General features: G+C 42.4%; 1 protein-coding gene across 1 annotated transcript; it reads left to right on the top strand.

The window, feature by feature from the left end:
• Nucleotides 1-3,283: 3,283 nt before the first annotated feature.
• On the top strand, nucleotides 3,284-20,903 carry gspt1l (G1 to S phase transition 1, like). The gene is made up of 14 exons (XM_074655039.1): nucleotides 3,284-3,761; nucleotides 5,767-5,811; nucleotides 8,638-8,886; nucleotides 9,862-9,895; nucleotides 9,990-10,067; nucleotides 10,361-10,541; nucleotides 13,015-13,169; nucleotides 14,287-14,427; nucleotides 15,168-15,261; nucleotides 15,940-16,020; nucleotides 17,254-17,427; nucleotides 18,094-18,183; nucleotides 18,389-18,557; nucleotides 20,244-20,903. The coding sequence occupies exons 1-14, from the start codon at nucleotides 3,569-3,571 to the stop codon at nucleotides 20,294-20,296; spliced, it is 1,737 nt and encodes a 578-aa protein (XP_074511140.1). The 5' UTR covers nucleotides 3,284-3,568; the 3' UTR covers nucleotides 20,297-20,903.
• Nucleotides 20,904-22,295: the final 1,392 nt, after the last annotated feature.

Here is a 22,295-nt window from a genome sequence, read left to right on the forward strand (position 1 = left end):
TGGTGTAAATGAAGCCGATTTCTTGTCGATGATTATTTCTGTCACGTGATTATAAATGCAAAGCTAAATCGATAACTTCGTAACCTTAACAAGAACATGTTTGATGAATGACTTTTGATTTGCTATAGTGAAATGTCCTGGACCGTCCTGCCACTGTCACTGTCACTGTCTGAATGATTGATTGTATTTGATAAGCAGAATCGTTTTTCTCTTGAATGTTTCTACCATTAGTTTACAGTACAGAAACACTTTGACATGTTTGTGTAAATTCCGTCTCTCAACAGAATAAATTTAAAGTTTTCTATAGTCTTAATGTCGGAGCCACGGCTTTCCATGGTTCAAAGTTATAATTTTAAAAGTACCTCTGATTTTTAGTCTTCCTCTGTACTGTTGGGAGTTGGTCATTCAATGCATCTGGCATGTTTGTGGTTCAGTCAGTCAGAATACGTTCTTGATTGTGATTGTACATGAGCCTGAGATTTCTGGCAAACAGAGCAATAAATGAAAGCCAACAAGAAAAACAAAAACCATGTCAGGCATTAATAACAAAAAGCACATTTATGGACAAAATGAAAATCACAATTTGGGGAAAGTGCTGTGTGTGTGTATAAATGTGTTTTAAGACCTTGTAACAGATTTACAAGTGAAGGTTAAGGGTTATTACTATAATATGTCTGTAATACATTTGAGGCAGCAGCTGTAGAGTGAAACTGGACTGAAACTAAATCTACGTGTGTCACCAATCTGCTGTCCGAGGCCTTGACGACTACAACAAAATAAGATAAAGCAGCAGTCAAACCGGTACAAATAACAATGAGCGAACAATAATACTGATTACCAGAGGTGTGAACTTGACTCACATGACTTTGTCTCAAGACAGACTCAGAGTCTTGAATCTCATGACTCAACAAAAATCCAAACTGTCGAGACTTGGACCTCAGCCTTTTGACATGGAATGACTTGATATCTTCCTCAAGCCTAAAGATAAAAAACAATGTATAAGAGAAACGAATTGTTCATTTTCCTGGCAACAGATATACTTTGAATCGACATGGGAGCACATTCAGCTCAGTAATTACAAATGATGGTTATCGTGTTACAGGAATAACACGCCAAGACACACGATCAGTTCATTTTTAAATATATTGATGTTTATTTGTAAGTAATAAATACAATTTCCGAAAAAGCATTAATTATGTCTGTAAATTTACCATACTAACAATTTACAATACTGCATGATGACTTGTTTAGGACTCGAAGTTTGGTCTGGACCTGGGACTTGTTGGACTTGACTTGGGGCTTGTTGGACTTGACTTGGAACTTGTTGGACTTGGAATAAATTGGACATGACTTGGGACTTGTTGGACTTGACTTGGGACTTGTTGGACTTGACTTGGAATAAATTGGACTTGACTTGGGACTTGTTGGTCTTGACTTGGAACAAATTGGACTTGACATGGGAGTTGTTGGTCTTGATTTGGGCTTGTTGGACTTGACTTGGGACTTGTTGGCCTTGGTTTGGGACTTGTTGGACTTGACTCGGATTAAAGTGGACTTGACTTGGGACTTGTTGGCCTTGTCTTGGGACTTTTGGGCCTTGAATTGGGGCTCATTGGACTTGACTTGGGACTTGTTGGCCTTGACTTGGAGCTTGTTGGACTTGACTTGGAATAAATTGCACTTGACTTGGGCCTTGTTAGTCTTGACTTAGGACTTGTTGGACATGACTTGGAACAAATTGGACTTGACTTGGGACTTGTTGGTCTTGACTTAGGGCTTGTAGGACTTGACTTGGGACTTGTTGGCCTTGTCTTGGGACTTGTTGGCCTTGACTTGAACTTTTTGGACTTAACTCGGAACAAATTGGATTTGACTTGGGACTTGTTGGTCCTGACTTGGGACTTGTATGCTCAGGAAGTAAGTCCTGGATTGCATTATATTGTAGAAGTGTTGCTTTTATTGAGTTGCTTTTATCTAAAATAGACAAGTAACTTACCATTATCATATAACAATTAATAATAAATAATAACACCACTCTTGATACTGCTAATCTAAAAGCAGAGTTGGCTATAGTTGTGTCTGTTGAATTTGAAGTTTATGCTTTCTGGGGCTTCTTTATATGAATAGGCCACTTCCTCAGGTTGAACTGGTAATTTAATGGTTGGACCGCTTTAATGCCTGAGGGCATATCCACAAAATATTCTGAGATGATTCATGTTATGTTGTTATGTACGCACGGACATGTGTTCCAGTTCATTAGATCAGACATGATTGTCCCAGAGGACTTTAAGGTGTATATCGTATTTGTTTAGACTTCAGACATAAACCAATACACTGTTATATGTTGATTAATTTAGACTTTTTCTCGGTGTAGTTTGTATGTGTGAGTACAAAGCTGTGATACACCTCTTGTGCCCAAAGGTGAAATGCATTAATGGAAAAAAATTAAAAAGGAATTGAAAGGGAATGATAATTAGCAGTGATTGAGATTGGTGTGTTGGAAAACCAAACATATTTTTTTATTAAATCATGAACCCAGTAAGTTGCTGTTGTTTTGTCATAATTGTTGCCAATACTTTGAGTAATGGCAAATGTTTTAATAACATTATCATTTATGCTATCAGTGAAACAACTTTCTCAACAAATGCCTAAGAAGAATTTCTCAAATCCCAGAAAATGTTGGTTCACTGTGAAACTTAAAATGTGTTACCTAAATATAATGAGCTGTCCAAACCAAAACTGAATACACATATCAGCGAGTGAATGAAGTTGTATTTCTAAGCATATAAAAGTCATTCAATTCAACTCAATTCAATTTGCTTTATTGGCATGTCTGGTGAACAATATTGCCAAAGCATCAATTCAATAATAAATAAAAAATAAAAAAAGAACAAAATAAAAACAAAAACATATATATACAATGCATTAAGCAAATTACAATATATAGATATTTAAAAAGAACATGCAGGTAAATGGAAGAAAACAATAAAGAAGTAATTAATGTTTGTTGTGTCAATAAAACATCCAAACAAATACAAAACAATTAATAACAATATATTGCATTATCAAAGGATAAATGTAAAAAAAAAAAAACATGAACTATTCTCTATTTGCTTCAACAAAACGAATCGAATCTGCTGTTTCCGAAAACTCAGAAACTACTGACGTAAACGGACTATTACTGCTCTTTTGGGGAATGTAGTTTTCTTGCCCTGAGTAGTCTTTCAACGCAAACGTTTTCCGTTTCTGAATAAGACTTCATATCCCAGAGGTCACCGCGTGTAAGCACGTCGACTGCCGGGGCCGCATCAGCTCACGCGGACTGTCTCTGGGAGTGCTGAGTCGAGTATCCTCTTTTAACGTCTCACCGTTAGAAACCGGCTGCTTCACTTCACCTGAACCGGGGACTTTACCGTAAAACTTCCGAGCTGGGACGCTCTCAATCACTCCGAAGGGACGACGACGACCTTAACATCGGGGTTTTTGGTGGTGGACACTTAAACGTAGACTAAGAACTGCGTAGCTGAAATATCTAAAGCAGCGGTGATAAAACCCAAGAAGACCCACGATGGACCCGAGAGACACTGCCCCTGATTCCTGGGAACAAGAGGACGATGTGGAGGCCACGATCGACGGACAACTTGACTCGGCGTTAAACGCCCTCAATGTGAACGCGAAGCCCTTTGTGCCCAACGTGAATGCGGCCGAGTTTGTTCCGTGTTTCACCGTGAAAGCGCCCTCGGAAAACCTCGAGTCCGTCGGTAAGTTCATAGTCACGTTGGTGGGGCTACTTTAGCTAGCAGTTAGCATGTTGCTAACCGGAGCCTGCTAGCTCACTAGAGCAACTGAACAGACACGCGTTCACAAGCTAGCTAACGTTAGCCGCTGGGCTGTTTGGTGTCACAGTAATTTAGATGATATGACACTTTAACTTTGACTACAACCTACCAAACGTGTTAATGCTACTCATGAGTTGAACAGGAGAGTGGTGTTGTAGCGTGTTGGTAACTGTCATAACTTAAGTCACATCAGCCCAGCCGGCATTAGCTCGGTACAACTCACCGGTGCTAGTTAGCATGTTAGCATGTTGGTTAGCTTGGTGTGGTTTCACAACTGAGCGTGCCCGTGTCGCTCAGTTGTGTTTTAGCTCAGTAATGGTTTATTTTCAACAGTAAATGGAACCAAGCAAGAGGTGTTAGTGGCAAACATTCACGTTGTCTTTGTGAAACATTCCCTCAACTTCACCTCCTGATGATCAGAGCTGAGCTCGTCATTGAGAAGTGAATGTTTGGTGTGACGTGGATGTTCTGTGTCACCCTGCTGCTGCTCAGGAGTGGAGCAAAAAATGTGTCATTGGAAAAAAAACCGCCTGAAGGAAGGCAGACTAAACACCTGGACGAGGCTGGATGTTTTAATAACATGGCATAGGAAAACATTTAGTTAGTTTTTTACGTTGGCATGTTCCACATAACTTAATAAATAGTTTACAGTCACTGTGCTTGACATGAAAAAACTGTTAAAGTCCTCCATTGGGCTTGGGCGGTATCTGTTTTTTCCATATCTTCCTGACATTTCACCGGGGTGTACGGTATATGTCACTTTATCACTGAAATTATAATTATAGCTGGTCCACCTTAATGGCCAGCCCACCTTAAAGGTTCTCTACTTATTGTCTATGTAAAGATATAGAAGAGTAATGTCTACCTGAGCAGAGAATGAAGTCGCTCTGCCTCTGTGTGTGCGCGTGTGTTGTCATTCTGAGCTTCTATCTGCTTTGATGACATAACGGGCTGGCCGTGCATGCTTTTAGTGCATGTTCATGCATGTTAGCTCGTGGCCTCTGCTCTCATACAGTGGTTACAGCTGATAACGCTGTCCCCACCAATGGCGTTGTTAGGGAAGCATAGCACCTGCCCTCCGGTTCACCCTCCCCCCCAGGTTAACACTGTTGGCTCTGTCAGCAGTGTTGCCATAGTTTTCAAAGCATGTTGAGAACCAGGCAGAGGCAAATGCTCCCTATCTCGCTTTTAAGTGAGTCTGAGTTTACTTTCACTTAAACTGCACTGTGCTACCTTCTCAGCGATAACGTTACTGCTAACTTCGTATTCACCGGTCTGTCACATGCGCTCTCTCGCTCGCTTTACACGACCGCGCACTCGACTCTAATGTTAGGCACACAGCGGGCCGACGCAAGAGTGGGCTGAATGGAGATGATATGCGGTTGGTGGTGGCAGACTGGCAGTTGAATAAAATCATGTGGTTATAATCTGCTTTTATAGTTTGAAGAAGACTAAACCCAGAATACTTCTAAGTCCTGTAACGTCATCCCCACCACTAGTAGTCGCCATCTTTCTGAGCTCAGCTGCCAGTTCCACCAGTGGAGACTGACCTCTGGTGGTGCGTACTGTGCACTACAATACGTCACATCAAATACAGCATCCTAGAAAGCGCGGCGTCTGTATTTATGATACCGCCGGAATTTGTAAATACCCCGGTATACTCTAATACCACCCAAGCCTATCCTCCATATTTAACAGATTCTTGTGTTTTTCTCTGGCCTTGATAAAAGTTGGCCTCTGAAGGCGTACTGAAACCTGTTTATGGAACATAGGAAATACACTTGTTTTCTGTTGGCCACAGTCAGTTTAGAAATTCCTCAAATTTCCACACCTTTCTTCTTACTGAATTGAGCCTATGGCTAGAAGAACGGGTCAGGCTCCTTTCAAATTAACTTAAACATTAACGTGACCATTGTTTCTCTTTCAGTTGCTGTTGAAAAGATATGCACCATGGAGATGTCAGAAAGTGTTGGTATGTATGGAGTCTGTGTTTAAGTGTTAAGAGTCCCTCTGTGCCTTGTGTCACATAGATGCTGTTACTGCCCGCCTTATTGTCCTGACATGTGCAGATCCACACTGAACGGACTGGATTAACAAAGCCTATAGTGGCTCTTGCATTATGAGTTTTTGAGACCCAATTACAGAAGTCCAGTTTGCCTGAAAGCTTCATTCCCCCCTTTCAGTATTAACTCTATGTATCTTCACCTGCCACAGGGTGTTTTTTTTGCAGATTAAAAATTGAGTTTACAGTGTTTGACCACAAACTAACTGAATAGTGAGTTTTGTTGTAGATTAGCATCAGTTTGTCTTTTGTTTTGTCTCAGGCTGTCTGAATCTAGCTCTGTCACATTTGCTGGGACTCTGTTTCATTATCGCTTTAAACAGACATATTTCAGTGCGAGATAATGCTACAAAATGCACAGGAACATTTTAGGGAAGCTTGCAATAGGCCTGTCGCGTTGGTCGGTGTTACCGGTTTTACATGGTGGTCTGGCACACACCGATTACATTACGTACCCGTGGCCCCCACTGTTGTTTTGCTTTATTTACAGAAATAAAACCCATTTAGTTCATTTTGGCGTATCAGCGGCGTGTTATCAATAAAAAGTCGTACGACGGAGTCTCAGCTCAGAGTAGCAGGTGTCATATTTCACACACGGGACTAGAGGGAGTTGACAGACAAGACGGTGTGAAGCGAAAAGCGAAAAGCGAAAAGCAAAAGCGCCTATTTGGCAATATTTCCGGAAGGAGTGGTTACAGCCGGTGTGCGCTGCAGAGCGGCGCAGGGTGGAAACCTGCGGCCGGAGAAGCCAGACACACAGCAACCCGACGGTAAAGAACAAAGTAAGCGCGCTACACGTATCGACCGTCATCTTTTCTTGTAAAATGTCCGGTGTAATCGGTAACACCGTTGTTGTCACAAGTTTATTAACCAGTGGGAAAGTTTCCTCACCGTCACATTCCTAGCTTGCAGTGAATCCACCATTCAAAGTCAGTTGAGCTGTGAACTGATTAAATGTTATTTAGGCCTGTAACGATAACTACTTTTGTTGGACGATATATTGTCCCAGAAATAATTGCGATAAACAATTGGGTGTGTTTTTTTTTTTTGCCCAGACTTCTCCACTTCCCGGGGTCGTGGACTTAAGTGCTATTTGCGCCCTCTAGCCCTGCAGGGAGGGAGACTGTAAACGGGGCGGACTCAATTACAGAAGTTCAGTTTGCCTGAAAGCTCCATTCCTTTCAGCAGTATTGACTCTATCTACACCTGCCACAGGGTGTTTTTTTGCAGATAAAAAATGTTGTACAGTGTTTGACCACAAACTAACTGAATAGTGAGTTTTGTTGTAGATTAGCATCAGTTTGTTTTTTGTTTTGTCTCGGGCATCTTGCTGTTGTGCATTTCCTCTGCGTCGGTGCAACCGGCTCTAGTTTGTCTTGCTGTGAGCTTTACAGCACCCCTCACCCAGACCTCGCTGCGTCCTGGGGCCATGGACTTAAGCAGGGTTTCCGGTTTTTCGGTGATTAGATGGCGCGCATTTCTTTTCTGGAACTGCTCTGAAACCCCCTTATTGTCAATCTAGCTAGGAAAGCCATCCATCCTCTGAATGCTCTAGGTCTGTAGTTTGTGGCTGTAAAGTTTCATGAGGCTGTGATTATCCTAGAGGTCACCACAGGTCATTTTATAAAGGGACGTCAAGTTTCTAAAAATGGTCTCACTATATGAAATGGCTACTATGGGGACTGAAGCTTTGTTTATACTCGCGCGAGACACCGGGGCGCGGGCCTCTGTAGATGGCGTGCTCACTACAAGCATTCACAGAGGCGTTTATGCTCAACGCATTGTTCGTTGCAATATGCTCCGAAACACTAACCCTTTCAGTTCTGTCCAAACTTGGCACAACTAATTTTCACTCAGCTTCTGCTAGCGTTCACATTATTCATAACCTTATTGACTAGCTTACTAGAAACACTGTAAGTCTCCCGTCACGGGCTCGATTTTTTAAAGCCTGAAAACGGAGCCATGAGGAGGTGCAGAAGTCTAGTTTTCTCTCAGAACACTTGAATTACAATATGCTGAAAGCTTATTATGGAATTTTTGCCCAATGATGCCAAAAATATACTGCCTACTGAAGCTTTAACATTGAAACTTTGTTTAAATGTCAGGCAAATACATTTTAACAATTTTAATAAATAAAAGAATGTAAGCTCCATGTTCTGTCATCTATTATTCCATTACTTTTTCTGATGTTTTAGGTTTTTTCAGTATTAGTCTCGAGATATTTAGGCAGGGCGTCGTATTGACGTCATAATTTTGATATCGTGATGACACTAAACGGCATCAATTACGCCGATTAATCGCGGCAGCCCTACTGCACAGTAACCACGAATTAAGATTGTTTTTTCCTTTATTCCTCAGGTTTATGTAGGGGTAACGTTTTGTACTGATTGTCACTGAAAAAACACCCTTTGCTTCTTGTCTTTCCTTTTGTGACAAGACACTGATCATTGCAGTTTACAGTAAACAAGGTTTTTTGTGGAAAAAAACAGCCTAGAACATGTTTCCAGTCACAGAAAGTAAAGAAAAGCCTGTTGGAAACTCATATGCTTCTGATTATTGATATCCACCTCTGTTTTTAATGCTCAGAATGAATACTGAAAAGACTTCTTTGGTGAATTAAAAAGTGAAAACAATGAGCTTTGTCTATATTTCACCCAGTTGAGTAGTTTTTAAGTAGCTTGTCAAAACAAAGGGAAAAGGCCATGAATGATGTGGACGGTGTTTGTGGCTGTGCAGCTCCAGTGGAAAACGGCGACACGGAGATGACCGCAGAGGAGCCGTGGGACCAGAAAGAAGCCGAGCCAAATGAGGAGGAGCCGGGAGGCGGGTCTTATGGGGACCGGGGACCATCGGAGGCAGCGACGACGGAGGAGACCACTCCGGAGATGGAGGAGGAGGAGGAAATGCCGGCGCCCAAGGTCCCACCTCCACAGCCAGATGCCCCCAAGAAGGAACACATCAATGTCGTGTTCATCGGACACGTAGGTCAGTGCATACACCTACACCTCTATTGTAGGCCTTTTAGTAGATTGCTGTTTAGCCTTGTGTGTAGGTGGGGTAAATCGATGTACTGATGCCAGTCCGGCTCAACTCTTATTCCAGCTGTCACGTTTATGTTCCATGTCCCTTATTTGTTTACACAGCTGTCTAGTGTGCAGGCACTGTCTGTCACCAGCTGGCAGATTACACTCACACCTTCACACTGTGTCATCAGTGACGTACCACTAACAAGTTCTGAGTGCAGTCATTATGGCCTGTTATCATTCATCATATAGACTATGTATTTTTTTCCTGGCTGACAACTGAAAACGTTCAGGAACTCCCTGCTCATCTGGTCGCGCAGAATAAAGGTCTTTTCAGACGGGGGAGTGACACTCCGCCTGCATACTCGCTGGGATCTGCGGGGTCTGACTGCGGTCGTCATGCGAATAGTCATGCGAATAGACAGGCAGACAAGCGATCCGCGAGTAAATAACCGTGGAAACAGCTTCTGCGCACTAACGTTACTGTATGTCTTCCTGCCGGTTCAACCGTGTGGCGTGTCATATATCCCTAATCACAGCACGATCTGTTGACACGTGGCAATGCTAGTCTTTGATGCCAACCCCAGACTGTTATTGTTGATAGCTAAAGTTAGCTAAATTAGCATTTTCGTTAAAACTATATGTAAGGTTACCTGATACATTCAGTCTTGCCAATGCTCAGCCATGCAAAAGCCCTCCTGTTTATGTCCCGAAAACAGTATATTTCAGGGAACATACAAACGGCAGGGATCAGTTTCTCAATCATTGGATTTGCAGCGGCGCGATGCGTATAAAAAAAAGTTAAAGCCAATTCAACTCTGGTGGGTGGGCGTGTGCGCGAGGCGAGCTCCTTTGTGTGAAAAGACCTTAAAGCTCAACATATGTAATGTCACAGTTTTTGTCTAATCTAAACCCACTCTGCGTGCTGCTTCTCTAGATGCTGGCAAGTCCACCATTGGCGGACAAATCATGTGAGTATCAGTCTCCCGCCATTCCTTATAATGAGTGAAATTGCATTCACACTATATCAGGCCTTTGACATGTTGTTCCCCTCCTCTCCAACAGGTATCTAACAGGCATGGTAGACAAGAGAACCTTAGAGAAGTACGAGAGAGAAGCCAAGGAAAAGAATCGAGAAACCTGGTGAGTGGGCTGCTGTGCCTCGACTAACTGGATAGCTCTCTTATTGAATGTAGATCATGGAAAGATGCTCTATGCTGACTGATTAAAATGTGATAACCAACTGGATATAGCTGTGAGATTTGACTCTTCATTTAGATTTTTTTAAATTTAGTTGATACGGTTAGGAACAATGTGTGGCTCTGTATCCAGCGATATTAGCTTAGATCATCAGGGTAGATATTATAGATATATTGGCATTGGTCTATATGCCAACCCTTAGAAACCATCTCAGATTTCTTTTTTCTGTTTCCCAGGTATCTGTCTTGGGCTTTAGACACCAACCAAGAGGAGAGGGACAAAGGCAAGACGGTGGAGGTGGGCCGAGCATATTTCGAGACAGAGAAAAAGCACTTTACCATCTTAGACGCTCCAGGCCACAAAAGCTTTGTGCCCAACATGATCGGAGGCGCATCACAAGCAGACTTGGCTGTTCTGGTGAGTTCAGAAACTAGGTGCCCTGGACTGATGTCCATCCATCCATCCATTATTTGTAGCTGCTTATCCTATTAGCTAACATTGGGTGAAGGCGGGGTACACCCTGTACAGGTCGCCAGACTATCAATCACAGGGCTGACACAGAGACAACCATTCACGCTCACATTCACACCTACTGGACATTCAGAGTCAACAATTAACCTGCATGTCTTTGGACTGTGGGAGGAAACCGGAGTACCCGGAGAAAACCCACGCTAACACGGGGAGAGCACACTAACTCCACACAGAAGGGCCCCAAGCCAGGTTTCAACCTTGCTGTGAGGTGACAGTGCTAACCACTGCATCACTGTGCAGCCCTGAACTCATTCTTTTTGTAGCAGTGAGATAACGTTTAATTCTTGGGGAGTTTTTCCTCTCCATCATGTAAAATCTACTGTAAATCCACATTTTAAAGATCTTCCCGGGGAGGGGCATGCCCCTTGACCTCCCTAGGGTTTTTCGCATGTTTGTCACCCTTTTCACCCCTGATGAGTTTGCATCCCTGTCTGGTGTCTGCGGTCAGCGTGCTCAGCAGACGGGAGTACCGGCATGGAAGCTAAGCAATGTACTGCTGTGGATGTTAGTTTGGATCCGAAAGTCACAATATAACACAAATTAACTAACCGATAGATGCAGCGGTAGACCAGCAACTCCCGTGTTCCCGAGAGGTAAAAGTACTGCTTTTGTGAATGTAGTCTGGTCTAGTAGCTTTGAAGATAACCATATAACGGCTCCAGTTCCTCGTCAGAAAGAGCTGCCTGACGGCAAGCTAAAGCTGTGAACATATTCTAAATAGACTGTCCTCTTAAACTGATATTGTATTTACATATAAATTGTTCTGCTGCTTGATTAGCTTCAATTAGCTTACTTTGGTAACCTACGTCACTGCTCTTTACAACGGCTGAATGGGTGTTTCCATGTGGAAAAAAACGGAACGCAGATGGACCCGTCCTGAAACTGATACTAGCAACAACCAGGTGTCGGTAGTTCAGTTTACAGTTTGCATGAAGGCTGCACATCTTAAAGGGTGGGTACATTTGTGTTGCATTGCGTTTTTTTCCGAATGGAAAATGGAACACCCTCTCAGAAGTAGGTTACCAAAGTAAGCTAGTCAATAGGGTTATAAATAATGTGAATGCTAGCACTAGCTGAGTGAAAATTAGTTGTGCTAAGTTTGGACAGAACTGAAAGGGTTAGTTTGGATTTTTTGAAGTGAGGTTACTCCCGTGATCTGCGAGGTACAATTGCTGATTTTGTGAATGGAGTCTGGTGGCTTTGAAGAGTGATATAACGGCTTCAGTTCCCAGTCGGAAAGGGCTCGTAGTTACATATTTCAAATTTGGTAACTGGCTGGAGGCCTACCTAAAAAAAAATAAAAAATAAATAAATCAATAAATCAATATTAGTTTAAGTTTACGCTATATTTAGAATATTTTCACAGCTTTACCTCACCATCAGACCACTCTCTCCGAAGGGGAACTGAAGCCGTTGTATCGCTGTTCAAAGCCACCAGACTTACGAAAGCGGTAATTTTCCCTCTCAGAACACGGGAGTTGCTGCATCTATCGGTTAGTTTGTTTTGTGTTATTGTGTTACTTTCAGGTCTGAACTAACGTGGCGTCCACAGCAGTACATTAGCTTAGCTTCCTGCCGGTACTCCTGTCTGCTTCTCCAAACTGGGAGCACGCCGACCGCCATCTAAGTCGCTGTATGTTACATTAATACACTGACTATAAGGATGTATGTATTGTACATGTAGCAGCGTCATCATGTAGAAACCTGCATCTTGTCGCTTGAAAAAATGTTTTTAGAATGGCTTGGGGAAAATAGCATTTTGACGCTAAACATGCGTACTTTGACCAAAATTGTAATGTTCGGATTTGATGTCCTTTAAGGCTGTTTGACCAGTCAGCCACATTTAGCCCCTCCTTTACACTTGTCAGGACACTGGGGGTATCAACTTTTTTCAGTGCAGTAACTACAGCCCAAGAACCAAAAACTGGAAGCAGGTTGATCAAAATCAAAAACAACTTTCACACGACTTAAAGTCTTGAGCAGAGAAACGTGAATAGGCAGCTAACAAAATTGACAAACCTCACGTGTGGAGACCTTACTCTCTTCCCATCGCCTCTGCCTGCAGTTGGACCTTTCTTGATAAAGTACCTGAGTATCTAAAAAGATTCCTGCGATCAAAAAGGAAAATGAAAAGCACTTTTTGTTTGTTGATCTTCCTCCATTTATTCTAGAAGTATTAAACCAGATGGCCACAAACAAGTTTCTTCATGTAACCTGCAACATCTTTATACTTTTATTCAGATATGATTATTTTTGTGACATGTTAGTTAGCTACAGCTAGGACCTTTTTAAAAAAACAACTTGTGTTTTCGTAGCACGTATGCAAAACCACTGACTAAATGAATGTGTTGACCATCAGGTGATCTCTGCCAGGAAAGGCGAGTTTGAAACTGGTTTTGAGAAGGGTGGACAGACGCGGGAGCATGCCATGTTGGCCAAAACAGCTGGCGTCAGGCACCTGATAGTTCTGGTGAATAAAATGGACGATCCTACAGTCAACTGGAGCCTGGAGAGGTGGGTACATGGATATAACATATTTTGGCCATAACTCAAGAAGTCATAGTAAGCTAGTTATGACAATTTCACACAAATATGTAACAGGATAAAATTATGAAGTGACGACATTTTGCACAGACATGGATGTAAACTGCAATTTGACCGGTTGGCGGAAGCATACAACCACGAGGCGGTAATTCTCGTTAGAATTAGAGTAGGGGATTAGAGAGTTTTTGAGACAGGGAAAATACCACAGAGACAGCAGCGCTGCACGATGAAAGGAAAGGTAGTGATGGATCTGTGTTCTTAATAAGTGGAAGTTTCAACACAGGAGCCTCTAAAAACTAATCCGTTTCAAAAGTTGAACATCAGACTAACATTTAGGGGTGTCACGATTTGATCGAAATAAGCTTCTGATCTCGACCATCGAAATCAAAAGCAGGATGGTCAATACTTTTCTCCATGTTCGGAACAGACACATCACAATGCAAACACTAACAAAGGTAACATTTGCATTTTGGAACATGACACAGCAAACTGAAACTACTCAGTCCAGCACTCGGGACTAAGCAGGCATGATGGGAAATGTGGGCCGTCCCTGTTGCTATGATACTCAGGGCATTTGCTGCATGCCTTTGGCATTTTACACTGCATGAATTAGCCTAGCGGCTAGCAGACTTTAGTTAGTTAGTTACGTTTCCTTACTCATAGCTCTGTTGCACCGTCATTTTATTATGAAGCAGCAAAATCAGGAAATGGTTTTCATCAGCAGCAAATTAACACGCCTCCTATACAGCTGAAATAATAATAAGAAAAAACTGGTAATGGAAGCGCAAATCAGCGCAGCATGGTTTGACTCGGCGTGGCCAAAAGTGCTGAAAAAAAGCCCTGATAGTTATTATATTCATATAATGTATGGCTATCGGTGGTGGCGGTGTTATTGAACTGCATTATATTGAGGTGCTCTAATATTTTGCCCCCCTAATGTATGCAAGTGGCCAGTGTTAACACAGTCACCTAGGATCTGTGTTATTTATTCACTACATGTCCTCTACATACATATGAAATGGCTGCTGCCATATTTGTATTCAATCATTTGAAGATGTTGACGTCCCTCCTGCCGTTGAACCCTCAGGTATGAAGAGTGCAAGGAGAAACTAGTGCCATTTTTGAAGAAGGTGGGCTTCAACCCGAAGAAAGACATTCACTTCATGCCGTGCTCCGGACTGACGGGAGCCAACCTGAAGGAGCCCACCGACATGTGCGACTGGTATACGTAAGTCCTTCAGCTTCTTCTCATCACCTCTTTACTGTCAGTACGGGTACTGTATAGACCAACGATCTGCAACCTGAGTCTTTAGCACCTCTCCAGTGGCTCCCTGTGGATCTTTACAAATGGAAATGAATAACTGTTTTTTGTGTACATTTTCATTTTTATTTATCATTGTTGTAGGTCTATAGTACGACGGTACGAGTATTAGGGCCACATTGAGGGGAAAAAAATCAATCAGAGATTTCGAGAATAAAGTCAAATGTTTACGAGAAAAAAGTCGGAATATGAGAATAAAGTCATAAATTTAAGAGAAATAGGTCGTATTATGAGAATAAAGTCGTAATATTATAAAGTAGTAATTTTACGTGTTTTCTTTTTTCTCGTAAAGTTATGACTTTATCTTGTAATATTAAAACTTTTTTCCTCGTAAAGGCATGACTTTATTCTCATAATGTTACGACTTTTTTTCTCAAAGTTATGACTTTATTCTGGAAATCTCAGATTTTTTTTCCCCCTCAATGTGGCCCTAATTCTCCGTAGTACATTTGCACTTTGGCCCTCACTGCATTAGACTTATATACTATATACTTAGACTATAAACTGTTACCTTCATCACAATGATCAAATGTTTTGCGGCTCCAGACCGATTTTTGTTGTTCTTTGGATAGTAAAGGTTGCTGACCCCTGCTATAGACTGTTCATTCATCTCTACTAACTGCTGTCCGTATTCAATGTCATTTCAGAGGGTTACCATTCATTCCACACCTGGACAGTTTGCCAAATTTCCACAGATCGTTTGATGGCCCGGTCAGATTGCCCATCGTAGACAAATACAAGGTAAGGGTCTGATTTTGAATCCCCTGCTTGATTTCATACAGTTACATTGAAGCCCATAAAAAGGTTGTTAGCTGTTGAGCTACGTGCCACCAAGCATCGACAAACACATTTCAGCTTTCTTAACGTGCTATATTGTGGAAGTGTACATTCAAAAAGCATAGAGCTGTAGACGTGGAATGAATGAAGTGTTTTACAATGCTCTGCCGCTTTAACAGCTGATCTCCCAGCTGAAACTACAGCAGTGCACACATACACACACACCTGCTCAAATATATCATCAATCGGCGGTTGTTGGGTTGACGGTGGTCGGTTGGAGAATTTTAACACATCACCCAAACCTAATTCTCACTCCTACGAGGGAGTATATGTTTAATGTTTAGATGGACAGTGCTCTTATCCAACAATTTATCACATCTTAAGTTTGTACAACGTCTGCTCTCTGAACTGACACACTTCCTTTTGCATCCACGCTGTGAACAGCTCAGTTTATGTGTCATTGACTGTAGTCATTTCTTGACTTGTCGGTCTCCGACATGAAGCTAAGTCACTTCGCATACACTGAACCCATCAGTTGAATTTTTCCTGGAGGCTGAGCTCTACAGGAAATGACACATTTCCTGCCTTTGCTTCCTCTCTCACCTGCTCTCTAACACTCACTTCATCTGTCTGTCTCATCAGGACATGGGCACTGTGATTCTGGGCAAACTGGAGTCGGGCTGCCTCTTTAAAGCACAGCAGCTGGTCATGATGCCAAACAGGGTAAGATATCCCACAAGCCTTTTCCTTTCCTTCAGCTGGAACCAAGAAAGATTAGAGAGTGAAAACTGTTTTTTTTGGGGTGCTTTTTGTTGTAATATTCTAAATGCAAGAATCCAAATGCCTCTCAATAGCAGCCTATTTTTTAGAATACATATGTTTTGTCATGCATCATTTTTGTCATTAAGTCAGTCTGCTGGAATACTTCATGTTCCTCATGGCTGAAGTATTGAAGAGATGTGATGAATATACTGAACCAATCATTGGCAGGAGTCCTGAAAAAAAATCAATAAAACTATAGAGCTGTACCCGAAGACTATCCGGCAATCAGAAAATCCATCGGCCTGACATTCAGTGATGATTTCGAGCACGTTAACCTGGTCAAATGCGCTCTGCCACAGTTTCATAATGAACTTTGACACTTTTTCAACGGGCGGGGTCCGTGCAGTCTGCCCGGGGGATTCAGCTTGGCGGGTCAGGGACGGCCGCTCTGCGTGAGAGGATCCTCTCCCCCGGTGCTGACTGGCCCTCCGTGTGTGCCGCGACCGTATGCGGTAGGTCAGCTCGGAAAAGCCCCGGCGGGGGAAGCTCTACAGCACCCCCTCGCTGTTTCCCGGGGCCGTAGACTTAAATGCTCGCTGTCTCCTCCAGTGGGGAGGGACGGGCCCCTGCGACTGTTGCGACTGTCAACTGTGGCGGACGGACTGTCCTCAGTGTCGGCAACCCACCTGACCCGTCTTGAAACACTGACCCCGTTTCGTTAGCCACGCGTTGTGGGTGTGACTTTTTTTGCTACGTCATCACAATTCATATCTATATACAACCAATATGTTTATGATACAATTATTTAACAGAGCACAAAATTGTTTACAAGAGCACCAAGTTCTTCATAGATCTAGCCTCTTAAAAAAAACAGCTCAACTTGAAGAATGAGGGTTCGCCGACTATGATTCAGCTCATCGACTCTCAGGGGGCAGCCCTATACAACTGTCAGTGTAATTACTGCCAACTATAGTCAACTAACATTTAGTTGAAACATCAAGTTTGCCCTCATTTTTAAACGGCACAAGAAAACCAAATCTTTCCACTAGAAGTAGCTGATTATTTCTTTAACTACTGCTCCAACTTTAGTTGGTTTTGTTTCTGCTTTTACACCGTCAAACACTCCTATATCACCCCCCCACCCTGTCTCTCTCCTGAACTTATTCCATGTTTTGTCTACCTGTTCTCGTGCAGCATACGGTGGAGGTGTTGAGTCTCCTGTCAGACGACGTGGAGACAGACGATGCCTCGCCAGGGGAAAACCTCAAGCTGCGGCTCAAGGGCATCGAGGAGGAGGAGATCCTGCCTGGCTTTATCCTGTGTAACGCCGAGAACCTCTGCCACTCGGGGCGCACATTCGACGCCCAGGTCAGTATCACTCGAGCAGCTCCATGCTACAATACCAGAGCCAAAGTTGACTGTTTACATGCACTGGATTTCGATGTGGTCCTAACTAGCAATAATTTTACACAGCCTCCACGTATTGAATCCTTAAACCAGCTCCAGGGAGTGAATAAGTAGACTAATGTATTGACGGCATGCATAAAATGAAAACAATCTAAACTAGGGATGCTAATTTTGAAAAATGTTCTAGTAGTGTCGCAGACATGCTGACACTTTCCCAGTAAAAGTCTCCACCCCACATTAATTTAGTTTAGCAGGTTGTCAGCTGTGTGTCTGCCCGGCGTAACGACACTCTGTCTGCCCGGATTAACGATAGCGATTGGCCGACAAACAGTGCGTGTGTGTTTGTGCTACGTTAGCATCTGTAGCTCTGCTGGTAGCTTCGTGCTCCCCGTAGTCACACACATACAGTCTGTCAGCGCAGCGTAACTTCAGCGAGTTTTCCGACAGATTGCGTGTGTGTTGTCGGTGGCGGTTTGAGCAAACTGCACCAGTGGAACTGCTCTGCAGCCAGTGGTGTAGTGGGAGGAATGAGCTGGTGCATTGAGTGGGAGTGTCCATTAAAGTTAATCAATGTTTGCTGTTTGTGGATGTGCCTTCTCATAACCACTCTGACTCTTTTCCTCACAGATCGTCATTATTGAACACAAATCCATCATCTGTCCAGGTTACAACGCAGTCCTTCACATTCACACCTGCATTGAAGAAGTGCAAATTACAGTAAGTTACCTAATGCTGACGTAACTGTTGCCCTGTTAACATGAGGCCCAATCAGTGATTGGAATAATGATGTGTTGAAGGGGGGGGGGGGGGTAGTGACATTGGAACAAATGCAGCGTGATGCTTGTTGTTATTGTCACAGTTGGATGTTTTTAGATGAATGAGTGTATTATACCTGCTGATGTTCTGTTACTTCCATCCGCAGGCCTTAATCTGTATGGTAGACAAGAAGACGGGAGACAAGAGTAAGACGAGACCACGATTCGTCAAACAGGACCAGGTCTGCATCGCTCGTCTGCGCACAGCAGGGACCATTTGCCTCGAGACCTTTAAAGACTTTCCTCAGATGGGACGGTTTACCTTACGGGACGAAGGTAGAGACACTAAAGTTTGAGGTCCACCATGAGCTTTACAGGTCCTCGCTGCTGGTTAAACATGTTCATCTGGTGCTCTTCCAGAGAGATCACCAACAACGCTCAGCGTCTCCTCTCTTCTCTTCATCCCTCTGTGTGCGGAGGTAGACGTACCTCAAAGTCACATCTGAGGGTCCTCTCCACCTAACGTAAAAGTGTAAATTACAGTTGTCAGGGCGTAAAACCAATGATCTGTTGATCTTTACGAATCAAGACTCCATATTCTAACAATGACATGTTTAAATCGAATCGCAGCCTTAAAATCGAAAGTCAAATCGAATCGTGGATTTGGAGAATCGTGACACCCCTAATGAGTTGCTACACTATTGGCAGGTTAGGACCTAGACCTTTGTGTTCCCAGAGAAGGTGACTTACTGACCAGGCCACTGGGAAACATGTTTTTTCCACACCCCTTCTTACAACTTGAGACAATCACACGTGTAACACTGGGCATTATTGTGTGTTTAAACTTAAAATGCTTACAAAAGTCAAAATGTTGGTGATAAAACTCTGGAAAAAAAATCACTCATCATTCTGCTGGTTTCAGGTATATTGACAAATACTTTGACGTTTGCGAGATATAAACTTTTCGTATTTGTGGCACCCCTTAGTGCAGGGGTCAGCAACCTTTACTGTCAGAAGAGCCTTTTTAGGCAGAAAAAAAAAATCTGGAGCCGCAAAACATTTGAGCATTGTGATGAAGGTAACACAGCTTATAGTCTAAGTATATTGTATATAAGTCTAATGCAGTGAGGGCCAAAGTCATAACTTAACGAGAAAAAAAGACGTAACATTACTAGAATAAAGTCATAACTTAACGAGAAAAAAAAGTCGTAACATTACTAGAATAAAGTCATAACTTAACGAGAAAAAAAAGTCGTAACATTACTAGAATAAAGTCATAAGTTAACGAGAAAAAAGTCGTAACATTAGGAGAATAAAGTCATAACGAGAAAAAAAGTCGTAATATTACAAGAATGAAGTCATAACTTTATGAGAAAAAAAGTCGTAACATTACTTGAATAAAGTCATAAGTTAACGAGAAAAAAGTCATAACTTTACGAGAAAAAAAGAAAATAACACATAAAATTACTACTTTATAATGTTATGACTTTATTCTCGTAATATTGCGCCGAAATCTCAGATTTATTTATTTTTCCTCAATGTGGCCCTAATACTCCGTCCTACCATAGACCTACAAAAACATATATATATAAAAAAAATGATATCCTGTTGGAAACAGAAATCAGATCAACATGTGAATCTGATCAGCTTCGTAGTTGTGAATCAGGAGCTGGTGGAGTACAGGACGCTGCAGCTGTTCACTGAATGTGTCGGATACATTTAATTAATATTTCATACATAATACTGCTCATCTCAATTTCACGTTGGAGCTACATGTTGTGAACATTACTAGGCTGTCACTAGACTGTAACGTTCCTGCCGCCCCGGCCAGCAAAAAGCGATTATGTGTCTTTGAGTTGGAATTACTCTAGTCTTTAGTTACTGTTGAAAGGTAGACCCAATAAGATTCAATAAGCAATTCAACAGGATTTTGATTTGATAGGTGGATTTGAATTGAGTTGAGCATCAGTTTCAGTGAGGTGGAGACAGAAATGTGATGGTTGTTTGCTTTGTGTTTCTCAGGTAAGACCATCGCCATCGGTAAGGTGCTGAAGCTGGTAGCTGAGCGGGACTGAAGAAGGACAGACCTGCCTGAGAGTCCTGGAGAGAAGAAACGGGCGGAGCTCGGTCATAGCCCGCCCACACAGTTGTCAGCGGCGACGGCACCTCCCCGTCACGCCTCCCTTCTGCGTGCCCGAAGAACAGCTTCAGAAAAAAAACTCATGTGAAAAAGAACCCGTTTTTAAGCAACTGACACACCAAGATGAAGTCCACAAGAGTCAGCTTTCTCATATTGAGAGCTCAGCTATGCCATTTCTGGGTTAGCCCTTCCTCCACCTCTCCCCACATCCCTACTCTGGTCTACTCAGCATTACATGATTATTTTTTCTTGCTTTCATAAATGACAATGACAAATGGCGGAAGTTATATCTGTAAACAGATGTGGACCGGGATTTTTTGCTTGGAATATAAAAGGATGATTTTCAGAAGTAAATTGCAAAAGAAATCGTTTGAAAGAACTTAACCAGTTGAAACCAAAATGTTTATCTTGGGTGTACACGTCTCCCTTTGCTTTTACCCAGTTTTTGGTTTCTTGTGGCGTTCTGGCAGTGTGCTTGAGCGTGTTCAAATGTTATTAAAGAAAACATCTATGACAATAAAATAATAAATTGGGAAAACAAAGTGTGTTCATTTTCAGAGCACAGTCCGGTGGCTGGTTTCATATTTTAACAGTTTATGTTAAGGTTTACGTGCTCAACATTTGCGGTGATGAAGGTATCGTATGTTATGTGTTGGTTGATGTTTGTGAACAAGCGGCATTCAAAATTGGCCCCTCCTCCTCCTCGGCTCAATGAAGGAGAGAAAGAGCTGCGATGGTCGAGCGAGCTAGAAAGTGAATGAAGAGAGGGAGCGGCGTTGGTGAGAACAAAACAGTAAATCAGAGAAATGAAACTTTATTTTCCAATTGTTTCATGGCGGTTACGTTCTAAAGCACAAATAAACAATCACATATCCGCATAACCCTGCGGGAAGGTGCCGAGTTGCCGGATTTTGAATGAATGCAGCTGAAAGGCAGGCTTCATCCTGTCTGCTGTGGCTCAGCGCTGCTCTCTGTCAAACTGACATACCGATAGCGGCACTCTGCACACAGCAGAGGAGACGGAGGAGCAGGGGGAACACTGGAGCACATACAAAAAAACATACAACCGGTTCTCGTTTGTCAAATATGGCTTTTTTGTATCTGACAGAACTAAAGGGGGACTTGTGCATCTGTATCAGAAGCTGAGGGGCGTGACAGAGAGGCGGTATTTGACGACCTGAATGGGCTGCACACTGTGTTTTGTTATTGGCTGGGGCCCCACGTGGGGCCCAAAGGCTGTTTGCTGAAGCCCAGAAATGTCCCGAACACAACAAATTAAGAAGAAAAGATAAAATCCAGCCAAAGGGCTGCAGGGCCTCTGCAGATACAGACACCACCACACACTTCTAGTGGGGCAGAAGTGATGATTGAGAGGGATTATTTTTGTATCATTGTTTTTATGAGATTGCTGCATATTATGCCTTTTTATAAAAGAGTTCACAAAGCACCAAATGGTCGCTTTTAAATTGTCTGGGCACATATTGGGGAACAATTGTATTGTTAAAAATACTGTTTTGAAAATAACATAATTCTATTATTTTTTAAATACAGTTATTCTTAACAGTTTTCACAGCCTTATAGAACAAGTGCCAGATTGGTACAGTATAATGGCCTGATCTATATTGTCTGAGCCTAAATGGGTTTATCTGTTGATTCCCAAGATATGTTTGGGATCATTTAAGAACAGTGTTAACATTCCATGGTTTGTCCACCAGAGAGCACTGACAAGTTTATATAAAACTGTATAATGTCACAACATATCACAATTCTTTATTTTTTAGGAGGACATTTAATGTTTGTGTTCATGCAAAAAAAAGAGAAAGTATCATCCTCAAAAATTTGATATTGTGTGGATATACTTGGAGCACATGTGCTGATAGTTGTGCATTAAGCTGACCAACATTCAAGATACATGTTTGAACAAGTGACCGTAC

The sequence above is a fragment of the Sebastes fasciatus genome, chromosome 13 (assembly GCF_043250625.1).
Source record: "Sebastes fasciatus isolate fSebFas1 chromosome 13, fSebFas1.pri, whole genome shotgun sequence".
NCBI classification, from domain to species: Eukaryota; Metazoa; Chordata; class Actinopteri; order Perciformes; family Sebastidae; genus Sebastes; species Sebastes fasciatus.

Bases quoted from the DNA above. Each gene is read 5' to 3' on its own strand.
- gspt1l (XM_074655039.1), top strand. From the start codon at position 3,569: ATGGACCCGAGAGACACTGCCCCTGATTCCTGGGAACAAGAGGACGAT. The intron at 10,068-10,360 runs GTGAGTGGGCTG...TCTGTTTCCCAG, and splicing joins GAAAAGAATCGAGAAACCTG to GTATCTGTCTTGGGCTTTAG. The intron at 18,184-18,388 runs GTAAGTTACCTA...TTCCATCCGCAG, and splicing joins TTGAAGAAGTGCAAATTACA to GCCTTAATCTGTATGGTAGA.